Here is a 26,452-nt window from a genome sequence, read left to right as displayed (position 1 = left end):
ATATTCAATAATGTACTTTCAACCCATGCCAGTTTCCTGCACTGGCTACTTTCTTTTCTTCCATTGCTGTTAGGAAGTCTGAAAACCTGATTTCTAGTTTTGTTTGAAAGCTTTGGGACATTAAAGAAGGAAAAAGAAAATTGTTAAGTGGGCAGTGATAGGCCTTATGCAATATAGGTGGGGTTGTCACCTGGTGGCCTGGGATCCTCTGTGAGGGAAGATTTCTTCTTTTTGCCTCAGATCAAGTATTTACTGTGGAACCTTATGATCTCAAACTATCTTTAGTTCTTCCAGCTGCTCTCTGTTGCTTTGGCTTTCAGCTTGACATATCTTAAGTGGTGTTGTCCAAGCAACCTTTCTTTTATGGTATAGGCTTTTTTAAAACTACCATGGCCATGTATGCCATGTGTATATCATACATTATAGTATCATAATTCATATTGTGTTATCCTGGGTGTTCCAGATCTCAGAAAGCTGTATTAGGTCAATTCATCTATTAACAGAATGGTTAGGACTTAGAAATGAGGGTTTCTTTTCCTCCCTTTTTGGTTTCTCTGGAAGTATAAAAGTTGAACTTGTATGTATGCAGTCATGTAAAGATTTAATTGCTGTGTGTTTTAGTGACCTGCAACACTCCAAGACTGCACCTGTCCTTTAGAAACTTAGGCCTGTCACTGGTGTATATTGTATGTATATGTCTTGTATTAATGTGCATTAGAACTTTAGAATTTTGTACCAAAGGCAGACTTTTCTAACAGCTGTATTTTTAGGGTTTTTTACGGAGGTGCTTTCAAAACAGCTTAAAGGCTTGGTACATTAGGTATTGTTTGGGAGTACTGGGAGATTTGTTTTACATCTATAGCCTATGAAGAGGTGAGCACCTCCTTTGGTCATGGTTATAAAATGGAAAGAAAGCAAATTCTGAAATGAAGGATCCTTAAGGTGAAATGCCATGTCAAAGACCTGAGTTATATTGTATAAGTTAAAATACAGCACAGAGTGAGAGATCATTGAGGAATTAATTAATGAATTCTCAAATGCCTGTTGGGCAGGAAAGGCAATGAGATATTTGAAGGCCTCTGTTAGACTGAGGAGAACTTTACTGTTGTAGCTTGCTTCCTTAGAAAGGTGAAGCTGTGTAGCTGTACTATGACTGGTTGCAGTGGTGAGATGTAACTGGTGTAGGGTACTACTTAGTGTTGTGTCTGTGGTGGAGCTTTGTCACCCATAACTGTTGAAATACAACCACAGTGTGGAACTTAACCTTGTGTAGAACGTGAGGTATGAAGAACATCATAGCTTTTGTCTGAGCAAACTGACTGGGGGCATGATTACATCAGGTTATATGTTTATGGTACTGCTAATCTCCTCCAACTGAACTATGTCATGTTGGTTTTCTCTGTTTGGGATTAACATCTCACTTCTTCGCATGGTTAGCTGGGCTTTTTTTGGTTTTGTTTTGTTACTGGGCTCTAATTTATGTAGTGTTTGGGCTCATGGGTGTCCTGTGGGTTCTCCGTGTTATTTGGAAACGTTACATCTTAAAACATAAACCAAAAGCTATCAACACATTTTGTTTGAAATGTTTCATATTTATAGTTCCTTAAAACTGTTTTCTTTATCTTCGCAGTCACATGGGAGTTTGGAGGGAACACACACACACATCTCTAATGCCAGTGTTGCAGATTAAAAATAGTTTTTCTCCACCAAATGCTAACAGCTGGTTGGCTTTAATTCCCGGCTGAAGATGCATCGTATAGTATTTTCATTTCCCTGCTGTTGCCAAATGCTAATGGATCAAGCTCTGCAAGTTTTTCCTTTGTAAATTCTGTTGTAATACTAATTACAATTTAACTGCATTTCTGCAAGGCTTTTCACAATTCCAGTCGAGCACCTATTACCCCATTTTGCAGATAAGTAAACAGGAGAATGTGGTTGAGGGAGGTGCTTAGGATTGATTTAAATGGCAGTGAAGGTAATCAGCACTGCTGTAATCCAAGTATTATCCAGCCAAAATGAAGATGTAGTGGCATTCATGTGAACAGGTCTTGTAAGCTGTGCTCACACAGGATAACCCCCTTTCCTTTAGCTGAAGTAGTTCGGTGCACTGTGGAAAATCTCTTGTTGTCATATTGATGTGTCATATTGAAATTGTATAGTGAAATCACTGTTATCTTCGCTTTTCACTGGTGATGGAAAATGTCTAAACATTGTACTTCAAGAAAGAAGGCATTTATAGCAAAGTTTCTCAGAGTACCAATTTTTGTAATGTTGTGAGTCTACAATATTATATACAGTGACAAGTTATTTCGGAACTGAGTTGAATATCATATAATGGCTCTTCTGTTTTTCCCCATCTTGAAGTACTCAACACAACTATTTTATCATCTTAGAAGTGAATCTGGTGTTTTAGTTTGGTTTTTTTCATGATGTCTGGCAAGTAAAGTGGTACTGCCTTCATATACATGATCCATAATGTTTACGTCTTAGCATAAAAGCTTAAGCAACTAGTGCAAAACATGGAGAGACCCAAGAGCTAATAAAATAACAGATTGCAGTTCTGTTCATCTGGAAATAATTAAATACTGCATTTTTAATTGCATAAAATCAATGTATTGTTTTTGATTCATACAGTAGGCTTGCTGGTCATCTGGAGTCTTGTGTGTCCTGTGTGGTATAAAACTGAAAGTTAGTGTGTAATTATGTATTATGATGGGGATCATGCTCAGGAATGCCTGAAGAATATGCTCTAAACGGAATCCTTTCTACACTGATTATACTAGATAGATTGACCCTATTACCTTGGGTATGCAAAAGAAAAATCTTGATAATGAATTTAATATTTTGTGGTTTGTGTTTATGGAAAACAGAATTCCTCAGGATCTTATAAAGTAAAATAGGAGTGTGCCAAAGGTAATTTCAGTGTTGAATGTTCATGGATGGTAAAATTATACTTAACAGACATTTGTGATTTTTGCAGGTAATAGCTCTAGCAGATGCAGCATTGGAAAATCAAGCCAACATATTCCAGGCGTTCACAAAGCTGAAAAGTGCCACCCATCTGGTGATTATGCTGATTAGTCTGTGGCAGAAGCTCAGCACTGATCAAGTTGCTATTCTGGAAGCTACGTTTTTGCCATTAGCAGAAGACACGAAAGAGATGGTAAGAATCTGTATAGACCTGTTCAAAAAATGCCACACAACTTTAAGTGTTTAAATTTGTGCTTAAATTCACCATGTACTTTGTGGAAGACTGTCCTTTGAAGTGATATAGTAGACTTATTAAGTAAGAGTTTGATGCAAACTACATCAGTTTCTCAGGAAAGTGGGACAATAGGAGTAGGTTATGGAAGGCTTCATTGAAAGATATAGTTGCTAGTTAACTTCTGCTTAATTCTTCCTTACCAAGCCACGTAGGAGCATCTCACATAAGTTTAGCTGGCTTTAGCTTCTCTCCAGTTGTTAGTACAAACAGGTTAGAATTTAGAATAGTTAGGGTTGGAAAGGACCTCAAGATCATCTAGTTCCAACCCCCCTGCCATAGGCAGGGACACCTCACACAAAACCATGCCACCCAAGGCTTCATCCAACCTGGCCTTGAACACTGCCAGGGATGGAGCACTCACAACCTCCCTGGGCAGCTGATTCCAGTGCCTCACCACCCTCACAGGAAAGAATTTCCTCCTTATATCCAATCTAAACTTCCCCTGTTTAAGTTTGAACCCGTTACCCCATTACCTATCACTACAGTCCCTGAGGAAGAGTCCCTCCCCAGCATCCCTATAGGCCCCCTTCAGGTACTGGAAGGCTGCTATGAGGTCTCCACGCAGCCTTCTCTTCTCCAGGCTGAACAGCCCCAACTTCCTCAACTTATCTTCATATGGGAGGTGCTCCAGTCCCCTGATCATCCTCGTGGCTCTCCTCTGGACTTGTTCCAACAGTTCCATGTCCTTTTTATGTTGAGGACACCAGAACTGCACACAATACTCCAGGTGAGGTCTCACAAGAGCAGAGTAGAGGGGCAGGATCACCTCCTTCGACCTGCTGGTCACGCTCCTTTTGATGCAGCCCAGGATACGGTTGGCTTTCTGGGCTGCGAGCGCACACTGAAGCTGGCTCATGTTCATTTTCTCATCGACCAGCACCCCCAAGTCCTTCTCTGCAGGGCTGCTCTGAATCTCTTCCCTGCCCAACCTGTAGCAGTGCCTGGGATTGCTCCAACCCAGGTGTAGGACCTTGCACTTGTCATGGTTGAACTTCATAAGGTTGGCATCAGCCCACCTCACAAGTGTGTCAAGGTCCCTCTGGATGGCATCCCTTCCCTCCAGCATATCAACCGGACCACACAGCTTGGTGTCATCGGCAAACTTGCTGAGGGCGCACTCAATCCCACTGTCCATGTCAGCGATGAAGATGTTAAGCAAGACCGGTCCCAAGTTAGCCCAAGTTTTTTGGAGATTATTATAAATGCCATAATATATATGTGTACTTACATGCACACATTCCAACAGAACTATAAAATATAGACGTGTACACACAGTAATAAGCACTGGCCCTACTTTTTCTCCAGTGTTTGCACATTGGTTTATATAATGGATGAAAGTTATACAAATAAAATACTGTGTATAGATAATGTACTTGTGTTCTCCAGACTGCGCTCTAAATAGTCCTGCATTGTTTAGATACTTCAAGCAACCTGGTCTAGTGGAAGGTGTCCCTGCCCATTGCAGGGGGTTGGAACTGGATGAGTTTTGGGGTCCCTTCCCACCCAAACTGTTCTGTGATTCTATGACACTTTGCAAATTCTGCTCTGATTTAGTGAATATGACTATATGAAATCATGTGCAAGGTTTGGAGAATGGTCTATAAAGAAAGATAGTCCTGTATTCTATCCTTGCTCAAGGCTCTCAGTTAGATGCTCCTTTGGTGAAGTAATGAATGTTCTAAACTTAAAACAACTGGAGGCAATCTCTAGTTAGTTTCAAGTCCAGCCTTTTTAGTGGGTTCTAGAATAAAGTACTTAAAGATAGCATGCCCCAGTTAGAAGAGAAATAAAATCTGACATTAATATGCCTCAACAGTTTCCTTTAGGAGTCTGAACAGTATTCTGTATAGCCTTTCACAAATGATTTCTGTAGACTGAAAAATATGAATTATCTTAGGTACACATTAATACTAATTTTCATGCTCTGCACAGGGTTTTTGCAGAATACAGTGAATGCAGATTTTGGTATGTTCCTGAAGTACTTAGGAATGGTTTGTGGCCATTTAGAAAGCTTGTGCTGGGTTCCAAGTGAATGTAGGATCATCTGCCTTTTCCCCCTTAGGGTGAGAAACAGTGTTTTGGTATTACACATTATATTGATCCATAGCAGGCAAAGCAAAACAGTTTTATCAGGATTTGTTTTGGATTTTTATCCTCATTTAAACTTGAAAAACTAAGTTGCCCAACTGAGGAGTATTCATTCCCATGAATGGAATTGAAAGAAAGTTCGTATGACTCCCACAAAAGCCCAAACAACCTTTTCTGCATGACTCACTTTTATTTTGTCATCGGGAGTTGCATTGCTTTGACACGTTTTGATAAAATGTGGTGAAATCTGTTGCATATCGTATAATATATGATATCACTTCAGTACATATATTGATGTGGTTTTGATATAGTAGTAAACAGTATTCTGTGTTAAAGCTGTAAGACCTCACAGATACTGTAAGGATATACATCCTGCAGTGCAGCCAGGATGAAAAATGTAAACCAGCAGTAATTGGGAGTGGAAATGGGAATGAAACCTTTACAAAATACTGAAATACATGCTGTATTGAAGTTGTTACGGTACCACAGGAATCTGAATGTAATTTGAGGAGAAGTTTAGGCAGGGAAGAGGGAAATCTTCTGACATACCAATGATATTTACAGACAGACGCTTCTAGCTAGTGTTCAGATTTCCTTTCAAGCAGTCGAGTGGAACACCGGTGAAAGAAACTACTCTGAAGAATTTTTATTTACTCTTCAAACAGTTCTGCACAATAGTTTATTGTATTTTTATTTGGAGGAGATGTGTTTAAAGCAAGGTTTGGATGCAGTCTACATCTCCAGAACATTGTCTGCCTTCTGCATTCTGATCATAGAAGTGTTTTGGTGCTTGTTTTGGTTGTTTTTTTTTAATGGAAGGAAAATGTTTAGACTATACTGTTACCGTAAAAAGAAATGTTTCTCTGACCATAACATCAACATTATTCTCATACATGCCATTCCATGTAGAACAGATTGCATCTTGTTTTCTAGGCCTGGCAATCACTTCAGTTAGATGTTTAGTAAATACAGTAGTGGTGTTTTATGTTCCCATTGTCACCATTTTTTTTTCTCAGGCTGCTAAGTGGTTGCTGCAAAACTTCTGTCTAAGAACATAGAACATTTCTTTTTCCGTGTCTACAAAGATACATGGAAAATTTGCTTTTTGTTGTCTACAAAGTTATTGCAGAAGTAATATGGCTGACTTGCGTATTTTCTGTGAACAACAGATATTTGGCATTGTATTCTATTTGCAGCATAATATTATTATTCCATACTATTTTATTTATAACTAGCACCAAAATAGTATTGCTTTGATTAAACTACAGGGTTGCTTCTATTTAGTATTGGACATACAAGGCCAGGTTGGACGGAGTCTTGGGTGACATGGTTTAGTGTGTGGAGTCCCTGGCCCTGCAGGGGGTTGCAACTGGATGATCTTAAGGTCCTTTCCAACCCAAATCATTCTGTGATTCTCTGATTTCCCCCTTTTCACTAATTCTTTCATGAATTTTGCACAGTCTGAGGAGTGTAACATCAGAAATTGAATGAGGTTCCTCAGGTCTCTGTTTTTTACCAGTGGGATAAATGAGCTAATCCTTCTGCTAATGAAACCATTAAGAAAGTGATGCTAAAACTGGATAAAAGTTAGTTTTATTTGCACAGGACTTAGGCACATTTTTGTCCAGTGAACTTTGCTAGTGTGGGCCTAAAATTAAACCCATATTCAAAATATAGTAGTATGTATTGCCAGTATTTTGGAGCATAATTTTCTAGCTCCTTGCAGACTATACTTTAAAATGTATACTAGTTGGAGTGTTTTGCTATCAGTTGAAATACATGGTAGAAAGCTATCTTGGAGTGCTTTTGGAGACAAAACAGTCTATGATCACCATAATAATGATTTATTGGTGATGTTATTATACATTTCACTTTTTTCAGGAGAGTTGGTGAATGTCCTGCAAGTATCCAGCATATTTGTTATTAGGTTATAACAATTTGAATTATTGTAAAGTCTGAAAAATGAAAAAGGGAGTGTTTTAAGGGGTGTTTTCCCTAATTAGACTTTACCAAACTGTTCTCTGGATGGAGAAAGATTTTTGAAAAAGCTTGGTTAGTGATAAAGCAGACGTTTACCATAGGAAATGTCTTGGCGAAAAGAGGGAATTTGTCCAGGCTAACTTAAAGGGTTCAAAGAGTTCATGCTACAGGGGATAGCTTTGATATAAAGGTTGCATGTGTCTGGATTGACTGGTGGATTGTATGTCTGATCAAGAAGCTATTAATGCTTTCTTTCAGATACTACAAAAGGAAAAATAAAGTATCAATACTGATGTTTTAACTTCAGGACTGATGGAGGACCCTCAGCAGTAACTTTACTGAAGAATAAATGTTTACATAGTTCTCATGATGTCCATCATGTTTGAAGAATCATGGCAGTCAGGTGAAGTTCCCGCTGACTGGAAAAAGGGAAATATAACCTGCATTCAAGAATAGGAAAATGGATGACCCAGGGAACTACAGACCAGTCAGTCTCACCTCTGTGCCTGGCAAAATCTTGGAGCACATTCTTCTGGAAGGCATGCTAAGGCACATGAAAAACACCAAGGTGCTTGGTGACAGCCAGCATAGCTTCACTAAAGGGGAAATCCTGCCCCACCCATTTGGTGGCCTTCTATGATGGGGCTTTTAGACCTCATAGCAGCCTCACAGTATCTGAAGGGGGCCTATAAGAATGCTGGGGAGGGACTCTTCATTAGGGACTGTAGTGACAGGACAAGGGGCAATGGGTTCAAACTTAGCTAGGGGAAGTTTAGGTTAGATATAAGGAAGTCCTTTACTGTAAGGGTGGTGAGGCACCGGAATGGCTTGCCCAGGGAAGTTGGGAATGCTTCATCCCTGGGTGGTGTTCAAGGCCAGGTTGAACAGAGCCCTGGGTGGGATGGTTTAGTGTGAGGTGTCCCTGCCCATGGCAGGGGGGTTGAAACTTGATGATCTTAAGGTCCTTTCCAACCCTAACTGTTCTGTGATTCTGTGTTACCAAATAGTGGCATACAGGTGCTTCATTGCTCAGAATCATCCCTTTCTTGTTATAGGCGCATTTGTGATACTATAGTTAATAGTAACAGCTATAAATTGGCATTTTGGAAGTGCATTTTCATCTCCTTTTAATGATGTTTGGAATCATACCAACTAACTAAATGTCTGTATTATTATATCTTATTTTGTTATTGAAGTTGTAATTTGGAAGAAAAAAATGCCTGAGGATGAAATGTATGTTTTTAGGTGGCTCTATGATCTGCTGTAATTAACTTAAGTTCGTGGCTATAAATTTGCTACTTTATGGTGTTTATTAGATAAAGTAGAAAAATACGCTTTAAGGTAAGGATGAAAAAGAGATGGTGTCAGAAAAAAATCATAGAATCAATGAAGTTGGAAAAGACCTTTAAGATCAAATCCAGCTGTTATCCCAGCACTGCTAAGTCCACCACTAAACCATATCACTATCATAAGCCAAATTTGTGAAGTGTCTAGTAAGACTCACGAGAGTTAAAGTGGCTGTGATTTCTGTAAGAAGATGCAGGAAAAGATCAGGCCGTTGGGAAAGACTAGGTAGCCTGCTAGGTTTTATGCTTGATAGCAGATGAGTTTGACTTGTAGCGTTCTTGAGTGGTGTAAAACATACTATTTGGCTGGTTTCCACTTCAAAGGAGTAACAGAAGAAACTATGTCCAATGTCCAATTGTATTTTCAATTTTTTTTGTAATTTGCAGTTTTTTCAGTTGCTGATAAGGGGACATCAGATTTTTATTTTCTTAAAATGTTGGCTTTTGGTGATTGGTAGTAGTGGCATAAAATTAGTTTAAACAGAATTATGCAGAAATAGCTTTTGATGTGTGTTAGGAATTCTTGTCTTGTTAAGTTGTATTCTCTAGAACTTGTGTCAAACTCAGAATAAGCATTCAGCCTTGGTATAAACCTTCTAATGGAGAATCTGACATACCTGGTTTTGAAAATTAATTTTGTATTTAACTTGATCTGTCACCTTAATTGTTCTGTCAGTATTAGGAAATACTGAAGTTAATCTTCAGTGGGCTCAGCTGTGAGCATAAGCCAACTCAGAGATTTTCTTTCTTGGTGTAAATTAGTCAGGGTAGAACTGTGTTCTGCTGTGATTAGTTTGCCTCCAGCATGTATTACCTCCTTGAAAACTAACTTGGATATCCTGCTAAGTATTGCAGTTGTCCCAAGAGACATACCCTTTTTTTTGACAGATTAAATAAGCTTCTGTTATCAGACATCTTTCTCTATGTAATATGGTGATGGGGACCTCTAAACTTTCTCTTTGTTAGGGTAGTGTAATCTGCCTAGCTCAGGTACAAAGAGAAGCTAAAATATTTTAGTGCAGTAGTAACTACTGAATATGTGCTGCGTACCAGGAGTTGAGATCAGTTGTCATCTAAACTGCTTAATTACCGAAGTGATGCATTATAGTGATTACAGCCATGTTTTTCACCAAGATGACTTAACACTTCATAGAGATAATCAGTGACTCACTCTTTTGTCTTGTTTCTTTTAAAGAAGCTGATTGTCAGTGGAGAATTCCCTTGATATTGGGTCCTAATCGAAAGATCTGTAGATCCTTGCTATGTGAATCTTTCATCTTGTTACAAGGTCCCAGGAAAACACTCACTGGCTTCTTCACCATGATTTTGAGGGTAGCCATTTCTTTTCAGATGGAAGTTTTCCTTTTAGTTAATGGTAAAACGCTTTGTCTTAATTCCTAGATCAAGAATGATATACCGGTATTCTCTCATATCTGCAGAGGTGGCAATAGGCACACTTTACATTAGGACAGGCCAGTTCGTGTTAAAGGAACACTGAGATTGCATAATTTATTTCTGCCATCTTCTGGCTTTTTCAATGAAGTGAGAGTTTGATACAGCCAAAATGTGGTTTTGGTGCCTCAAAAGTAAAGCAGGCCATAAGACAAGGCTGTACAAACAATGGTGAAGTTAATTATCTTTGCTAGGTTAGACTAGATGACATTTGAAGGTCCCATCCAATCCCAACTATATTATGGTTCTATGATTCTACTGCCTCAAGCCAAAAAAACCCCCAATACTTCTAGCATAAGCTTGAGAGTTGGCTATCCAAGTAAATATGCAAGTCCTTTTTGCCACTGTCGTTATTGTCCTAGCCTGTGCATTTTGAGAGAATAGAAATTCCACAGTTTGAAGCAACGGAGCTGAGTCTAAAGTTAGTGGTGAGTAGATCTAAAATACTGTGAGAATTTAAATAGGAAACAAACTTTTTGTCAAGTTGTGGGGTTTTTTTTACAGGTAAAATATGTGAGTGGGCATGTTTCCATATGTCACAGCTTTTGGAAACAGAAACTTGTCTGGCTTTTATAGCATCTTATATTGGTAACCTAATAAAGGATATCGTAGTAAGAGAAAAGTTCTTTCCCAAAGTCTTATCACTGATATTACAATAAAATATGGGGTGAGATGCCATAAGATGTCTCAAGAAATTTTTTTTTGGCATGTTTGATTCACTTTTTTTTTCCAGATCAATTATAATAAGGTCTGATTCCTCTTCCCTGTATCAAAAATTATCTTGCTGAACCTCAACCTCATTTATAGACTGCATGTGTGGCAGAATTACTGCTGGATGTATAGCCTTCTTCAGCAAGATGCAAGACTCCTGATGTGTTTGCATCCTTGCAGACAGCTTTGACAGCATCTGCAAAACCCAAACAGCACCTCAGTTTTCCTATCTAACTGGTGACAAGTTCTTGAGGAAAAGAAAGATGAGGTGTTAGTCTATTTCAGTACAAAAAAGCAAACCAACAGACCTCTGAAGCTGGCAACAAAGAAGCCAAACCGCTCTATTCATATAGTGCACACAAGAGTTTCTTTCATCAGTTCCCAGGAAGGGATCGATGGTTGTAAGAAGTCAAGTTAAAAAGAAAACAAAGATGACAAAACCCCCTAAAAATTTCAGGATTTGGGAACAGCTTCTACAGAAACCCATGATGTGTGTGAACTTTCATGATTCCAGACAGGATGTGTTTGAATTACAACAAACAAGCGTTACTAAAGGAGTAACTGTACAAATAGAATCACAGACTGGTTTGGTTTGGAAAGTTCCCAGAGCTCATCCAGTTCCAACCCCCTGCCACAGGCAGGGACACCTTCCACCAGACCAGGTTGCTCCAAGCGCGTCTAACCTGGTCTTGAACACTGCCAGGGATGGGGCAGCCACAGCTTCTCTGGGCACCCTGTGCCGGCGCCTCAGCACCCTCACAGGGAAGAACTTTGGCCTAATGTCTAATCTAAAATCTACCCTCTGTCAGGTTAAAGGCATTCCCTTGTCCTGCCCCTAGAGGCCCTTGTCCAAAGCCCCTCTCCAGGTTTCTTGTAGCCTCTTTAGGCACTGGAGCTGCTCTAAGGTCTCCCTGGCAGTTGCATCAAACCTGTGCAGAAATGTTGTGTGTCTGGGACATTTTAAAAACAAAACCTTACTCACAAAGGATTTTTTTCTGAAGCTGATATTTACAACTTACTACCTGAAAATGTGAGATACTAATAGGTCAATTAGATGCTCTCAAATAGCTTGAAAATAGTTGCTAGCATGGCTAGGTATTGCTAAATAGGTCTGCACAGATCTGTTGTGCTAATCTCAGACTAGTTCAATAAATATTATAGAGTAGTTTCCTGTATAAGTCTCGATTCCTTTCTGCACTCTTCCACTTATAATTATTCATAGACACTTCAATCTTTCATACCTTAAATACCTGTTGTATCATGATCCCTACAGCACTTGATTATTTAGGACATGACATATTGTGATCAGTCATCAGGGTGTTACCTTGTACTTCCTCGGATTTTGCATTTGGTTTTTATCCCTTGTGTTTAAAATAATTGTAGTTAGGTTTGGAGTAGGTAAGTATGCTAACCCAAATCCATAATAAGATTTAAAGGTGTATAATTTAGCTCTTGGCACAATAAGTTATGATTTCAGAGTCCCATCTCACAAATAATGATGGTTTTAATTCAAGGATTTTTTGCCTTGAATTAAAATGAAATTGATTCATTTACTGGTTTGAACTCTTCTTCTAGAACTACATACCTTGCTAATTTTCTTGATTTCAGTTATTCTGTCTCTTGTTTTGGATTTTCAGTTGTATTCTCACTTTGATACTGCTTTCATTAGTCTGTAAACTGTTAGAATTGAATTATTTTAAACACCAATAGAAATGAAAATCAAGTCAGTCAATATTATTGTACATGGTATTGATTTAAAGAAAGATACATTTAGAGAGAGCAGGACTAGTATAAGAATCTCAGCTGTTGCAAAAACAGTGCACTACAAACGTCCCTCTTAGGTACTTAATAGATTTGGAATGTATTTAAGCTTGAGTCACTAGTCTGTGTTTTCATCAGACTTTAATTCCACTTGTCTGTAGGATTTTACCATTTCCCAGTTTTTTAGGTATTCCAGTGGTAGGTGTTTTAATGCACTATGTTGAAGAGAACTGTTATTATATTGTTACAGTAATTCTTCAACCTTGTCATGTGCATCCTAAAAAATACCTGTCTCTTGAAACCATTCAAAGTTTGATACATTAAGACCTCAGTTGTATTTTACTGCATTTTTTCTGAGTGCTATATAGACATACAGCCTATTTGCTTGGCTTCTAGAGTTTTATTCAGCCTGTTCAAAAGGTCTCCTTAAATGCTTTATTGATTCATTTTTACCAGTAATTTTTCAGGAACACTCACAAGAAAGATTTGTCAGCTCCTTTAATGGCAGAAAGGCAAATATTGCACAGTCTGCATGGCTGTTGTGGCTGTTATCTCCTATTCAAGACAGATAGGTCAGTTAGAAATACAGAATGTGCTTGAAGAATGTGTGTAAGGACGCCTGGTAGGACAGCAGAATTGGCTAATGGTCTGTGTCTGTGTTGGAGACTACCAGTTCAGTAGCCCTAGATTAGTGGATTAGCAGTTTGTATGTGTAACAAATAAGATATTTTTTGTTTTAATCACTGTAAAAGTGAAGTGTTGAGAGACACACAGCTGGTGTTTCTTGTGAATTAGCATATACAGTGCTTTCAGATACAGAAACCTCTTCTTTGGTGATTTGGAGAAGCATAAATTCCTACGTTTTCATACAGTAAGGTATGCCTCTAAGTATTATAGCATTTCTGAGAGCTGATGAAATCATTATTGTGACTAAAATGAAGAAATAAGATACAGCCAGGCAAATTCCCAACTTAACAGCTGTAAGAGTTCCCATAATATGGCTTGTACCAATACCGCATAGTTTTTGCAGTATGTTTCACATGGCATTTGTATTCTTTCAGAATTGTCTGGACTATCCCTCCAAGGTATGTTACTTCATAGGCAGCTTGAAAAATGGCTGTTGCCTCAGGACTAATATTAATGATAAAGGCTTTCCAAGTAAATTCAGTCTGTTAAGGTGAGACTTAAGATACAGAATCAAATGTCTGGCTCATGAGCACAACTTAGGAACAATGTTGTTCAAGTTTCCGATGTGTTAGTGGAATGATTTATTTACACTAAAGACAAGTGCTATTAATTTGTAGATCTCTAGGTAAATTTTCCACAATCCCTAGAGTTCTCTGATTATTTGAACAGTAAAACTGAAGTTTTAGCCTCTGGTGGTGTAGCTTACTTGGCATTTTTATGGAGAAAAAATAACTAATTCTTAGCATGGTGGGTTGACATGTTCCTTGATGCAGTGCAGCACATGTTGATATTAGGATGGGGTTCAGCCGATTGCAGTGATTGCTTAAAGCTGCTTTTATAGAAGATTGTGGTCCTGAATAGGAGTCAGTATTCTTGCAGTTTGGAGACATGCAAAATATCATACAAAACTTTATAACTGCATATCGAAGAGGCTATTTTAATACTACTTATTCTTGCTTTTGTGAGTCTTGTGAAATGTTAAAAGACTTTTTTTTTTCCCTGATGATAACAAGACACTTTACCTGGCTTGCTAAAAGGAGCTGTCAGATTTAATGGAAGCAAAACAGAGTGGCCTAATGGAGAAACAGCTATGAAAACGTCTAACCATTGTAGAATAATACTGTGTCATAGTGGGCCTCTATTATTAGCAATCATTTGTTGAGAGGTTTCTGCTCTTCTGCATTACCTAGCACAAGAATAGAATTGGTTCTGAATGTCTTTGTTGTTAGGCCTACTGACCTCTACTTTTCTTTTATTAAGAATCACAAGGTGAACTAGAGTTTGCATTCAAAAAGAACCCTTTGCTCAGCTCTTACATCTAGGAAAGAAAAAACACTGTTAGGCTAATAGCTTGGCAAAATTGAGTTTGCTCAATTATCTGCGTTAAAATTGAAGAAGAGTCATTGGGTCATCTGGTCAACTTCACTATTAACCACATTCTCCATCTGCATATTGTGTCATAGGATCAGTGCCCTTTCTGCAACCTGCCAATTTATTTCCAGTGTGATATCTCAGATGCTGGATGGGCCTCCAATTTTACTGCCTAGAATTTTAGAATAACAAACAGTAAGTTGGTAGTTTACCCTGCAGGGAAAATAATTTTGGAGGTTTCTTCTTATTCAGCAAATGGTAGAACCTAAAAGTCATCCTGAAAATTAGGTACCCTAGATTGAACCTTATGCCAAAGTGAGGGCAAATTTATAATCATGGTTATACTCAGGTATGCCATGATGCTTGAGGATCCTTAATGATAATATATATGAAATATAAGTTATGTGTACTACTGCAGTCTTTGTCCTGGTATCATTTGGTCTTCAGAGTCTTGCAGTGTTATGTGATTTGGTTAAAAGACAGTGCCAATCTCTTCCTATCACAGAATCACAGAATCACAGAATCCCAAGGGTTGGAAGGGACCTAAAAAGATCATCTAGTCCAACCCCCCTGCAAGAGCAGGGTAACCTACAGTACATCACACAGGAACTTGTCCAGGCGGGCCTTGAATATCTCCAGTGTAGGAGACTCCACAACCCCCCTGGGCAACCTGTTCCAGTGCTCTGTCACTCTTACAGTAAAGAAGTTCTTCCTGATGTTAACGTGGAACTTCCTATGTTCCAGTTTACACCCATTGCCCCTTGTCCTATCACTGGATATCACTGAAAAAAGCCTAGCTCCATCATCCTGACACCTACCCTTCACATATTTGTAAACATTGATGAGGTCACCCCTCAGTCTCCTCTTTTGCAAGCTAAAGAGACCCAGCTCCCTCAGCCTCTCCTCATAAGGGAGATGTTCTACTCCCTTAATCATCTTTGTGGCTCTGCGCTGGACTCCTTCAAGCAATTCCCTGTCCTTCTTGAACAGAGGGGCCCAGAACTGGACGCAATATTCCAGATGCGGCCTCACCAAGGCTGAGTAGAGGGGGAGGAGAACCTCTCTTGACCTACTAACCACTCCCTTTCTAATGCACCCTAAGATGCCATTTGCCTTCTTGGCCACAAGAGCACATTGCTGGCTCATGGTCATCCTCCTATCCACCAGGACCCCCAGGTCCCTTTCCCCTTCACTACTTTCCAGCAGGTCAACCCCCAACCTGTACTGGTACATGGGGTTGTTCTTCCCCAGATGCAAGACTCTACACTTGCCCTTGTTAAATTTCATCAAGTTTCTCCCCGCCCAACTCTCCAGCCTGTCCAGGTCTCGCTGAATGGCAGCACAGTCCTCTGGTGTGTCAGCCACTCCTCCCAGTTTTGTGTCATCAGCAAACTTGCTGAGGGTGCACTCAGTTCCCTCATCCAGGTCATTGATGAAAATATTAAACAGCACCGGTCCCAGCACCGACCCCTGAGGAACTCCACTAGTCACAGACCTCCAGCTAGATTCTGCGCCATTGACCACAACTCTCTGCCTTCTTCCTTTCCTATTACCTACAAGAGAAAAATAATGATGTATACATGCAAAATATGAAGGCAAGTGTTTCCCAATGAAAAAGTTAAATTGATGAATTAAATATTTTTCATATCTATTTCAGGTCATACAGTCAATATAAAGAATTTGCATGATTAAGTAATACGTCTTCCTGTGATTCTTGACTTATATTTGCTGTGGCAGTTATGGCAACGCTTGCTGGGCATAGAATGATGGATTACTGGTATCACACTTCTGTTGAAGGTGTTTCTTTCAAACCTCAAATATGCAGAATATTACACAGAAAGCCATTAGTGAATATTACAACCATGGCTGTAGAATCATTCTTCATTGTAGGGTATAGACTTGGACGCTTTCATTTTCAAACATCTTTTAGCTTTTTAATGCGTAAGAGGTGAAGAATTTTTCTTGTTCTTTCAATGCAGTCTTACTTGCAGCCATCAATTCCTAATTGTATAAAATCACCTTGACAGATTGCAATCAGGAGGGATTTTTCCATGTAGAGGTAGCTTTTGTGTACTCTTTTGCTAATCATAAAGGCTGCTCTGGATTTGAGTGGACTTACTACATCAACAGTCATTGAATTGGAGAAGATAGCTTTATGGTCTACTGAGAAACCAGTTTTACATGGAAATTAGATGCAAGAACAAGGGCTGGAAAATGTTAAGGTACAAAGTAAAACATACCTGTGTGAGCCAAGGGCAGAATACTAGCCACTTTTAATTTCCTGACTTTCCTTAGCTTGTATTTCAGTTTTCCGTATTTAAATTCTCCTTTTGCTTGCATTTATATAGCTTATTTGGAGGGATGTATTGGCCAGCTTCTCAGCTACTGTATGCTGACACCAGTTAATCACATGTTTCTTTGTGTTCTAGTGAAACTCTAGATTCTGATGTTTGTATTGTCTTATTTTTCATGATTTGTAGTATAATGAGGAGTGCCTGGCTTGATTGTTTTTGATGCTTTGTACATATTAAGTTTCATTGCCCAGTATGTGGGAAAGTAGACAGCATTTACCAGCTCATTAACCTCTTTAAATTGGCTGCAGAGTGGATTATTTCCTGTTACCATCACAGGTCAGTGGATGGATTACACTCCAATGGACTCTTTCTAGAATATTTGAAGAATGTTAAGCTACCACTGCATTGATTGACTGACATGGTTTTGCTGATCTACATGAGTTTTTTTTTCTGGGGTAGAATCTAGATAAGGAAGTAGTTCAATATCATTGTTCTGAAGTCAGTAATGGTAAATGTTGACTGTGAAAACCTCACTAGCTGATCCTGTTCCTCTGCAAAATGTAAATGCTTTATACATACACAGCATATTTTCAGGACACTGTTAAGAGGAGTAAGTTTGGACCAAGATGAAGTGCCTGTGACTGTGGTTTCTGATTTACTTGACCACTAGTGAGCATCTGTCCTGAACGCCTTCTTAGGAGGTAACAAGGTCAGGAAGGCTGGCCTTTGCTTCTTTGTGTCAAAAGTAGTACCCTAGCCTTCACCAAAGCCATAGCTATATAATTAAAGAAATTCATAAACCTTATTTGTTTGACAGTGGACTCCAACAGGGTTTACACAATCATTGTTTCAAATGCTATGCCTACCCAGTCATGAAAATGTGGATAGGTAGGTGATTTTGCTGTTCAGCTGGGTGTTAGGATGTGTCATAGAAAGAGCTTAAAAATGAGAGTTTAATACAAACGAGAATTACAGTAAAGAATCACAGAATCCCAAGGGTTGGAAGGGACCTAAAAAGATCATCTAGTCCAACCCCCCTGCAAGAGCAGGGTAACCTACAGTACATCACACAGGAACTTGTCCAGGCGGGCCTTGAATATCTCCAGTGTAGGAGACTCCACAACCCCCCTGGGCAGCCTGTTCCAGTGCTCTGTCACTCTTACAGTAAAGAAGTTCTTCCTGATGTTAACGTGGAACTTCCTATGCTCCAGTTTACACCCATTGCCCCTTGTCCTATCACTGGATATCACTGAAAAAAGCCTAGCTCCATCATCCTGACACCTACCCTTCACATATTTGTAAACATTGATGAGGTCACCCCTCAGTCTCCTCTTTTGCAAGCTAAAGAGACCCAGCTCCCTCAGCCTCTCCTCATAAGGGAGATGTTCCACTCCCTTAATCATCTTTGTGGCTCTGCGCTGGACTCCTTCAAGCAATTCCCTGTCCTTCTTGAACAGAGGGGCCCAGAACTGGATGCAATATTCCAGATGCGGCCTCACCAAGGCTGAGTAGAGGGGGAGGAGAACCTCTCTTGACCTACTAACCACTCCCTTTCTAATGCACCCTAAGATGCCATTTGCCTTCTTGGCCACAAGAGCACATTGCTGGCTCATGGTCATCCTCCTATCCACCAGGACCCCCAGGTCCCTTTCCCCTTCACTACTTTCCAGCAGGTCACCCCCCAACCTGTACTGGTACATGGGGTTGTTCTTCCCCAGATGCAAGACTCTACACTTGCCCTTGTTAAATTTCATCCAGTTTCTCCCCGCCCAACTCAAACTGTATTAATTAATTGTATTAATTACAACTGAATACTTGAGTATTAATTACAACTGAATACTTGAGGGTTTTTTTTTTTTTTTTAATGCCTAAAGAGCTATCTTGGTATCTGTTACCTTAGCACCAGATAGAGCTGGGGGGGTTCCAGACTGTAGCCTCAAATACTTCCACAGTCAGGAAAGACTATTGCCGAAGAAAGTCCCAACCAATCAAGAGTGTTGAGAGAGAGCAGACACTACACTAATACTATAGCAACTAAATAGTACTTCCCTCCACATGTAGGCAGCACATAAAATTTGCTTATACGGGTAGTTGAATGCTGAAAGATGTTACGAGTCCTGAGGTTAGCAGACCGCAAAACCCTGTATTAGTTACTAAATCTGTCCAAGCACTATAACATTGTCATAAAAAGACATGAGCAGGCTTTGTGACTGTCTTGCAGGTTCATTAATTACAGAAATTTTGGATTAATGACATAATCTCGTCACAGACTATAATTTAAGATTAGAGAATGCATCGAGATGAGTCAATTCTGCATTGCATACTGCAAATTGAGATAGATGTCATGTATTAGATTTTACATATTAACCTAAATAACCTTGCACAAAAGGTAAAGACTTTTTCTATCCGGGTTTCTTACTTGAAGGAACATCTTTGATTTGTTCATGTCACTGAAAACCATAGTAGAGATTACAAACTTGAACCGTTTTAAAGGTGTTCATCAAGCTGCCTGAGGAAAAGAAACTTTTTTGTCTTTACTGAGTGTTATTTGCAGGAGTAAACAGTTTTGTGGCAATATGTATACTGAATGTGACACTGAATACAGCTTTTCCTCCTGAAAGCTTTTCCATAGGTAGCTGCATGTTTTAACTGATTACTAAACTGGTGTCTTACAAATGTTTACAGCTTGACATGATGCTGTCAGAAATCTAAGTAGCAGCTTATCAGAGCACTGACACATCTCTGCTAATGCTGTGGGTATCATAATTTAAAGTTGATCAGTCTGATAAATGGATGCTGAGTATCTGCAGCTTTTGGTTGCACTCATGGTGTTCTGTGCTATTGGCATAGTCAGAATCTTAGACAGTGATTCCAAAGAATTTATAATATGTTTTTGGCTTTTTTTTTTTCCTGGCCTTGACATCTGATCAGCATAATGTTATATACCACATCTTATATCTATATTTACATCTCAGTTCTGCTGTTAATTCTGAATGTTGCGTCTAGGAACTTCTGGTTTTGTTATTAGTACAACTACTGAATTCAACTGTTATGTCACATACCATACATATAAATGATACTTTGTCAATCTTAAATTTGGAATGGGGGTATTTCAGTTTTTGCTTGTACAAGCTGAAGAACTGGGATTTCATGACACTTGCTAACCATTAAATTATATTTAATGTATTGCTATAATTTTCAAATTTTTAGTCCTTGATTTGTTACTTTGTTTCTTATTATGCTATATCATATTATAGTCACCTAATGTTATTTAATTTCCTTTCCTTTAACCCAGGGTTGGGAAGAAACTGTGGATGCTGCCATTTCTTACTTGTTACGAACTTGTTTGTCAAAGAGCTCTAAGGAGCAGGCTCTGTCTCTCAGCAGCCAGTTGTGCATGCCCAAAGATACCAGCCGACTGAAGAAGAACATCACCCTCTTCTGCGATAGATTGGCCAAAGGTGGTCGACTTTCCTTAAGTACAGACTCAGCCACTCAGCAAGCTGCTGTCATGCCAGGTGAGGCATGAGGTACATGTTCACAATTCACAATAGGTATTTGTATATTAAAACTAAAAATTATGCACATTTGATTGCATTAACAGTTTTCACTGGTTGTGGAAACAAACATTGGTTGTGTTGCTGACCAGTAAAATGAGTTAATATTAAGGTAATACTAAATCCAAGTTTTATCTCAGTCTCAAGCCAAAAATGGTCCCATAATTGTTCAATAGTGTAGCTGTCATTATCCTGAGGAATTTGTTCAGTGCCACTTTTTTAAAAACTATTCTTTTTCTTGACAGTTGAGACTCCTTTTTCTATAGCAACCAGCTTTTAGAAATGTGTTTGAAAGTGCCTAGAACCCTTCTGGCATTGCAGCACTATAGCAGTAATCTGTATTTCTAGAAGCTATGTTTGATATGTTTGATATAGGATACCCTGAAATCTAGAGAAGTTGCCTGAAGCCACATTAAAAAGCTGATGATTATCTTCAAGTGTGCATCTACTTGAAACATGACCTTTAGAAAATAGCTATCAGTATTTGTAGTTAATCCAAGTGTATGTTAGTTGTGTGCCGTGGTCTCTGCTGGGCCTGGGTTTGTTCATTATTTTCCTTAATGGCTTCAGTGGTGGAATATGGAGCATCTATGTTAAAACTGTGGTTTTGCAACAAGCTAGCAGTAGCTTCAAGTGCATTGAAAGAGCGGTAATGGATCTTGATTAATTAGAGGAAGGATCTGAAGTTGGTAAGAGGTGTTCAGGTGAGACAAGGGCAAAGGACTCTATCTAAAGCAAGAATCAGACAAACTTAAGCATGGTTGCCATTGAATAGACTCCTGGGGGTTATAGTGTGCCTGCAACTGAATAAAAGTCAGCAACATGATCCCATTAAAGGTGAATTCCAAGTTTGGGATGTAGTAATATGACTTTTAATGAGGAGATACGTAATTATTTCTTTCTATTCTTCAGGAGAAAGATTCAGTTGAAATTACAGGGTAACAGAATTTAACAGAATTTAGAGAAATCAAATAGAGTTCAGAGAAGAGCACAAAAAGTATAAATGAAACAATTTTTATTTTTGCTTATTCTAAGGGAAAAAGGAAGAGAAGGTTGAGAAGGGATGTGATAATGTTCCAGTATGTAAAATATTCTTATGAGGGTGATTAAAAGTTAATCAGAATCATTGGCTAAATATGATTGTGAGTGTGAGCCACATCAGGCTGTATCATGCACTGTTGACTTTGGCAACGTGTAAACGGTTGGATGAGAGGAACGGTGAGGGGCTTAGGGAGCAGTGCCAACCCAAAGTGTGGGTCAGTGCCAGGGAAAGGTGAAGCAGACCACCCCGGTTGTCATGTATTCAGTTTAATGGGTGCAAGAACTTACAGCATAGATCCTGATGTCCTGCAATGAATTAATTCTGTAGCTTTAAAGGTCTCGTATAATATCTTGTGTGTTTTGCAGGATTGCTTTGAGGTGTCAGCTGTTGTTAATTGGAGATTTGTTTAGGTGTCAGTCTGTTTGAGAAGCTGTGGCTGCCCCATCCCTGGCAGTGTTCAAGGCCAGGCTGGACGAGGCTTGCAGCAAACTGCTCTAGTAGGAGGTATCCCTGCCCCGTGGCAGGGGATTGGAACTGGATAAGCTTTAAGGTTGCTTCCAACCTAAAATGTTCTGAGGTTCTGTTCTAGCTCTATTTGCAGTATTTCCTTACCCATGTCCTCACTGGAGGATTTTTTCTATTATTTCATATGCATTGGTTTTTTCTGCATATCAAACTGGTTTAGTGTGAATATTGAAGGTAGAGGTGGCAATTAATGATGTTCTCTGTAATGTTTAAAGCTTTGGAAGATTTTTAGTACATCCCTTCAGTAACATCTTTTATACTAATAGTAACTAAATTATCTCATTTTCAGTTCTTACTGATGGTTTTCCAAAGTGCAATGTTTTTCCTTTCATCTGTAGCTGGGAGTATACCCTGCTATATTCTGCTCCATCTCAATTGCCAGACCCTTTCCTATACATTTGTTACCTAAACAGATGTTTCTCATTCTGTATTTAGATATATGGTATTAGTTTTCTAAACATGGTAGTATATATGTGACTTGACACTTTGTCTTCGTAGCTTTAATTTGCCAAGTTGATCATAATTTTGCTTTGTATAATCATGATTCTGTCACTCAGATTCTGAATGGGTAAATGCTAACTTGAAAGACAAGTTGCTTTACCACATTAAATATACATATACACCAATAATGTATTCAAAGTCATGCTTTGGAAGACAATTTTTTTCTAGCTTTTTGTTATTTCTTGCATTAGCTTATAAAAGCCTCTTTTCAAAATTGTGTTGTGATATCCATGAGTGAATATTGCCTGTTTTGGAGCTGTGCTCTTAACTGGAAAACTGGGATTCAACAGAACGTGTCATATTCCTTAAGGAACATTCTGTTTACGTGCTACTAAACTTGAGGAGAATGTCAGGACTAATTGGAAAAACATGTGGATTTGAGTTCCTGGAAGAACAATATTCATTTTTGTATATGTATTAGACATAAACTTTGCTGCAAAGTCCTTGGTACACGGAGTGTGTTGTCAAGAAAGATTATTATTAATTTGTGCTATCTGAAAAAATAAGATTCTGGTTGTTGCACATTCTTCTCTTAGACTGTTAATTATCAAATCTTTGTTGGTCATTAGGAGAGGGAAACAGGCAGCATAACTCAGGCATTCTCAAACTTCATAGTGTGGACTTTAACCAGAATGTTTTGCAAAATGTAGTACTTGCTATTTGTACTCACTGTCATGGTAATGTATCTCAGAAGCAACTACAATAATTTTTTTGCCTGGAGAAGTTAGAACCTTGTAGTTTAAAATTGCTCCAAAGTAACTGAGCAGCCTGAAGAAAGCACGGAAGTCAGCAGCAAGGACTAGACAAGACTTTGAACTACCAGCAGATATGCTGAAAATCACGGGATCACTGTTGGAAAACTTCTCCTGGAACTTAAGTATTGTTAGCCTGAGATGACAGTAAACTGATAGCTTTGCATAGCCCCCCATGCTGGTCCAGAGAAGTGTATTAAAAATTGCCAGTATAGTTTTTTTTTCCTCACAGAAGTGACGTAAGTCCAGTATTGTTTATCTCCACTGAAGACTATAGTCCATTATGGAATGTGATTCTTGCTTAATATATTTTCCATAGGTTTCCTGTAGTAATAAACTACCTTTTCCTTTAGCAACCCTTGAAATAATTTTAGATTTTTTTTTTTTCTTAGTTTAAATATATTGGGTATCCATAGAGGTTTTAAGCAATAGTTATTAAATCTGTGTAAGGAAAAGTGAAAGAAAAGTCTTATTCAGAAAGCCTGCTACAAGTTACCTGCAAGGATTTTGTAAACCTGAAGACTGGTCAGTACTGATGAACGGAACTGATAGTCCACTGAGGCCAGTGGAAATTATCATTACCTGAAAGACTTTCAGCATTTACCCGCCTTTTTTGTAGCTTTCCTCACCTGTTTCAACTATTTCATGAGACGGTGCCATGTACAAAAGTGTCTAGAGGACATTGGTGGGTATCTGTGATCTCAGGAATCTAGACCTTGATAAAAGTGCCTATTTCTCATTGGAAGTCAGTTTGCTGAGGGCTTTTTTCTTAAATGTACCCAGAGACCTTTAAAGTACACTTGTAAACACTGCAAGCCAACTCACTTGTATGAATTTGTTGGCTCAGGTCCTTAAATATGCAGTTGATGTTAACTTACTTTAGCTGTTGCAACGAAAACTCTGAACTCATCTTTTCTAGCTTCCATAAAATCATACAGGTTAGTCAGTAAAGTACCTTGAAGGACTGATTCCCCCAGGAAATGGGTTATTTAATAAGAGTGAAAAAGCAATTTTTAATGTATGGCATGCTAAAACTTAGTGGAAGTTTAGATTAGATATAAGGAAGTTCTCTACTGTAAGGATGGCGAGGCCCTGGAATGGGTTACCCAGGGAAGTTGTGAATGCTCCATCCGTGGCAGTGTTCAAGGCCAGGTTGGACAGAGCCTTGGGTGGGATGGTTTAGTGTGAGGTGTGCCTGCCCATGGCAGGGGGGTTGGAACTAGATGATCTTGAGGTCCTTTCCAACCCTAAATATTCTATGATTCTATGCTACAAAAAGACTGAACTCTGCATTTAGTTTTTTTTTTTTAATATTTGCTGACTATTATTTCTTTATGAAGTATAGCTTTGTATCACTAAAATACCACTTTGACTAACCTTCATTTTCATAAGTGCTTAAAACTTACAGACATATTTATCTGAATCTGAAGTTAATATATGTTTGCATTTTAACAAGTACATGTTGGTTTTGTTTTGCCTGAAGAAGCTGGGGTTCCCATGCACAGATAAAGGTTTCTTTGTGAAAAGTTGTGTACTGCTTGCATTAAAACCAAAACGGATCCATCATCACTGTACCAGTTTGTTCAAACTTCCCATACTTTGCATTGCTGCCTTAAAGAAAACAGGCATTTGGTAAAAAGTATACTTTTTATCTTTGTAGTTCTTCCTTCTAGTAAGGCTGCCAGAGCGGGGTTGGACCTAGATGATCTTTAAGTTCCCTTCCAACCCAGACCATTCTGTGATGGCTCTGCTTCGTTTGGTTTTCGCCGGTTTTCCTCAGTTATTTTTTGCATTTCTCTTCTGCCCGTCCACTTCACTGGTTTTCTTCTCCATACTGTGCCCTTTGATGTCCATGCAACTACATGCACAATTTCTTCACTGTGATAGTTGGAGCATGTAACCCTATCACTAGCCACCCAAGGGAGTAAATGACAAGGAGATGCAGCAATGAAAAGGTAGAAGACCCTTTTTCTGAGTGTCCCAGAGCAGCAACCGCAGATTAAATCCTGTGGTATGAGTGTGGATCTATCCGGCAAAGAGATTTTAGCACGGTGTAACAAAGGCATAATGGAGACTGAAGCCATAAACTGTGTGATCATTGTGTACTTCTGTATCCAGTTTCTGCAGCCCTGCACGGCTGAGCTGTTGTGCCAGTTTAAACATAACTCTCTTCTCTCCCTCTAATTGCAGATGATAATCACATAAGAATGATGATAAGAAGTTGCCATAACTCTTGCAGCCCTCAGCATTGTCATGCACTTCTGTTCCACTGTGTCATGCCAGCTAATAATGAGACATGCTACGGTGTATAATGGGACATGATGTGGTGCTGCAGCTTTAATGTGACTTCTGGTACTCCACATGTGAAGTATTTTTTGCAGAAATGTATCAGCTGTTCACAAGGAACAGTTCTATCTTAATAGAAAAGTCTAGAAATAAGCAAATAGTACCATACCAAAAATCTTAAACTAATTATTTGGGTTCTATTTTTGAGACTAAAGTATGTCCCTTGCCCCATAAAGCTGATGTAGTGAAAAGGAAGGGGAGTAGCAAATCATTAGGGAGAATTTTGGAAGTGCTTACAGCAATAAGATCTGTGGTTGCTCAAGAAAAGCTTAAGAATAGCTTGGTGGAGCCAGACACAATGACGGTTAGTCTCTCTGATGGGAATCTTTAATCTCTGTAACTTCTTTCCTTTGTGACTTTACTCTTTCAAACTTTTATTCTATTGTTTTAGTAACTTTAGTAATTTATTTCTGTGGAAAGAAAAATTAAACAATAGAGAAATTAAATTACTTTCCTGTGGTCATCCTACAAGCCAATAACACCTGTGCATAAATAGGATTCAAACAGGCCTTGCAGTCTTGCATTGTAGCTCCTACGTATAGTTTTGTGTTTTACTGTTAAAACACAGGTTGCAGATGAATAGACTGGGGAGAGCCGGCTTGCCTTGTGGCCTGTTCTTTTATCATTCTGCATGGTCAGAGGAACACATTTAAAAATAAAAATCTGAAGATCAGGCATGGGAAGAGAATGAGGCAGAATGTCAGAGGTGGCCTTTAATTTTAACAAATTCAGTCAAATTTCATCACTCTCCTGGACTCAAATGATAGTTCTCTC

The 26,452-nt window shown here is 38.9% G+C and overlaps 1 protein-coding gene across 2 annotated transcripts in view; it reads left to right on the top strand.

The window, feature by feature from the left end:
- Window positions 1-26,452, top strand: part of BBS9 (Bardet-Biedl syndrome 9) — a 266,566-nt gene that overhangs the window by 112,671 nt on the left and 127,443 nt on the right. For both annotated transcript variants that reach the window (XM_065665815.1, XM_065665814.1), the window contains exons 21-22: window positions 2,981-3,163; window positions 20,251-20,473. In XM_065665815.1, coding sequence (XP_065521887.1) covers window positions 2,981-3,163; window positions 20,251-20,473 — 406 coding nt within the window. The remainder of the gene's footprint in view (window positions 1-2,980; window positions 3,164-20,250; window positions 20,474-26,452) is intronic.

The sequence above is a fragment of the Lathamus discolor genome, chromosome 2, assembly GCF_037157495.1.
Source record: "Lathamus discolor isolate bLatDis1 chromosome 2, bLatDis1.hap1, whole genome shotgun sequence".
Taxonomy (NCBI): Eukaryota; Metazoa; Chordata; class Aves; order Psittaciformes; family Psittacidae; genus Lathamus; species Lathamus discolor.
The sequence above is the reverse complement of the archived record's forward strand: the minus strand, read 5'-3'. Positions and strand labels throughout refer to the sequence as shown.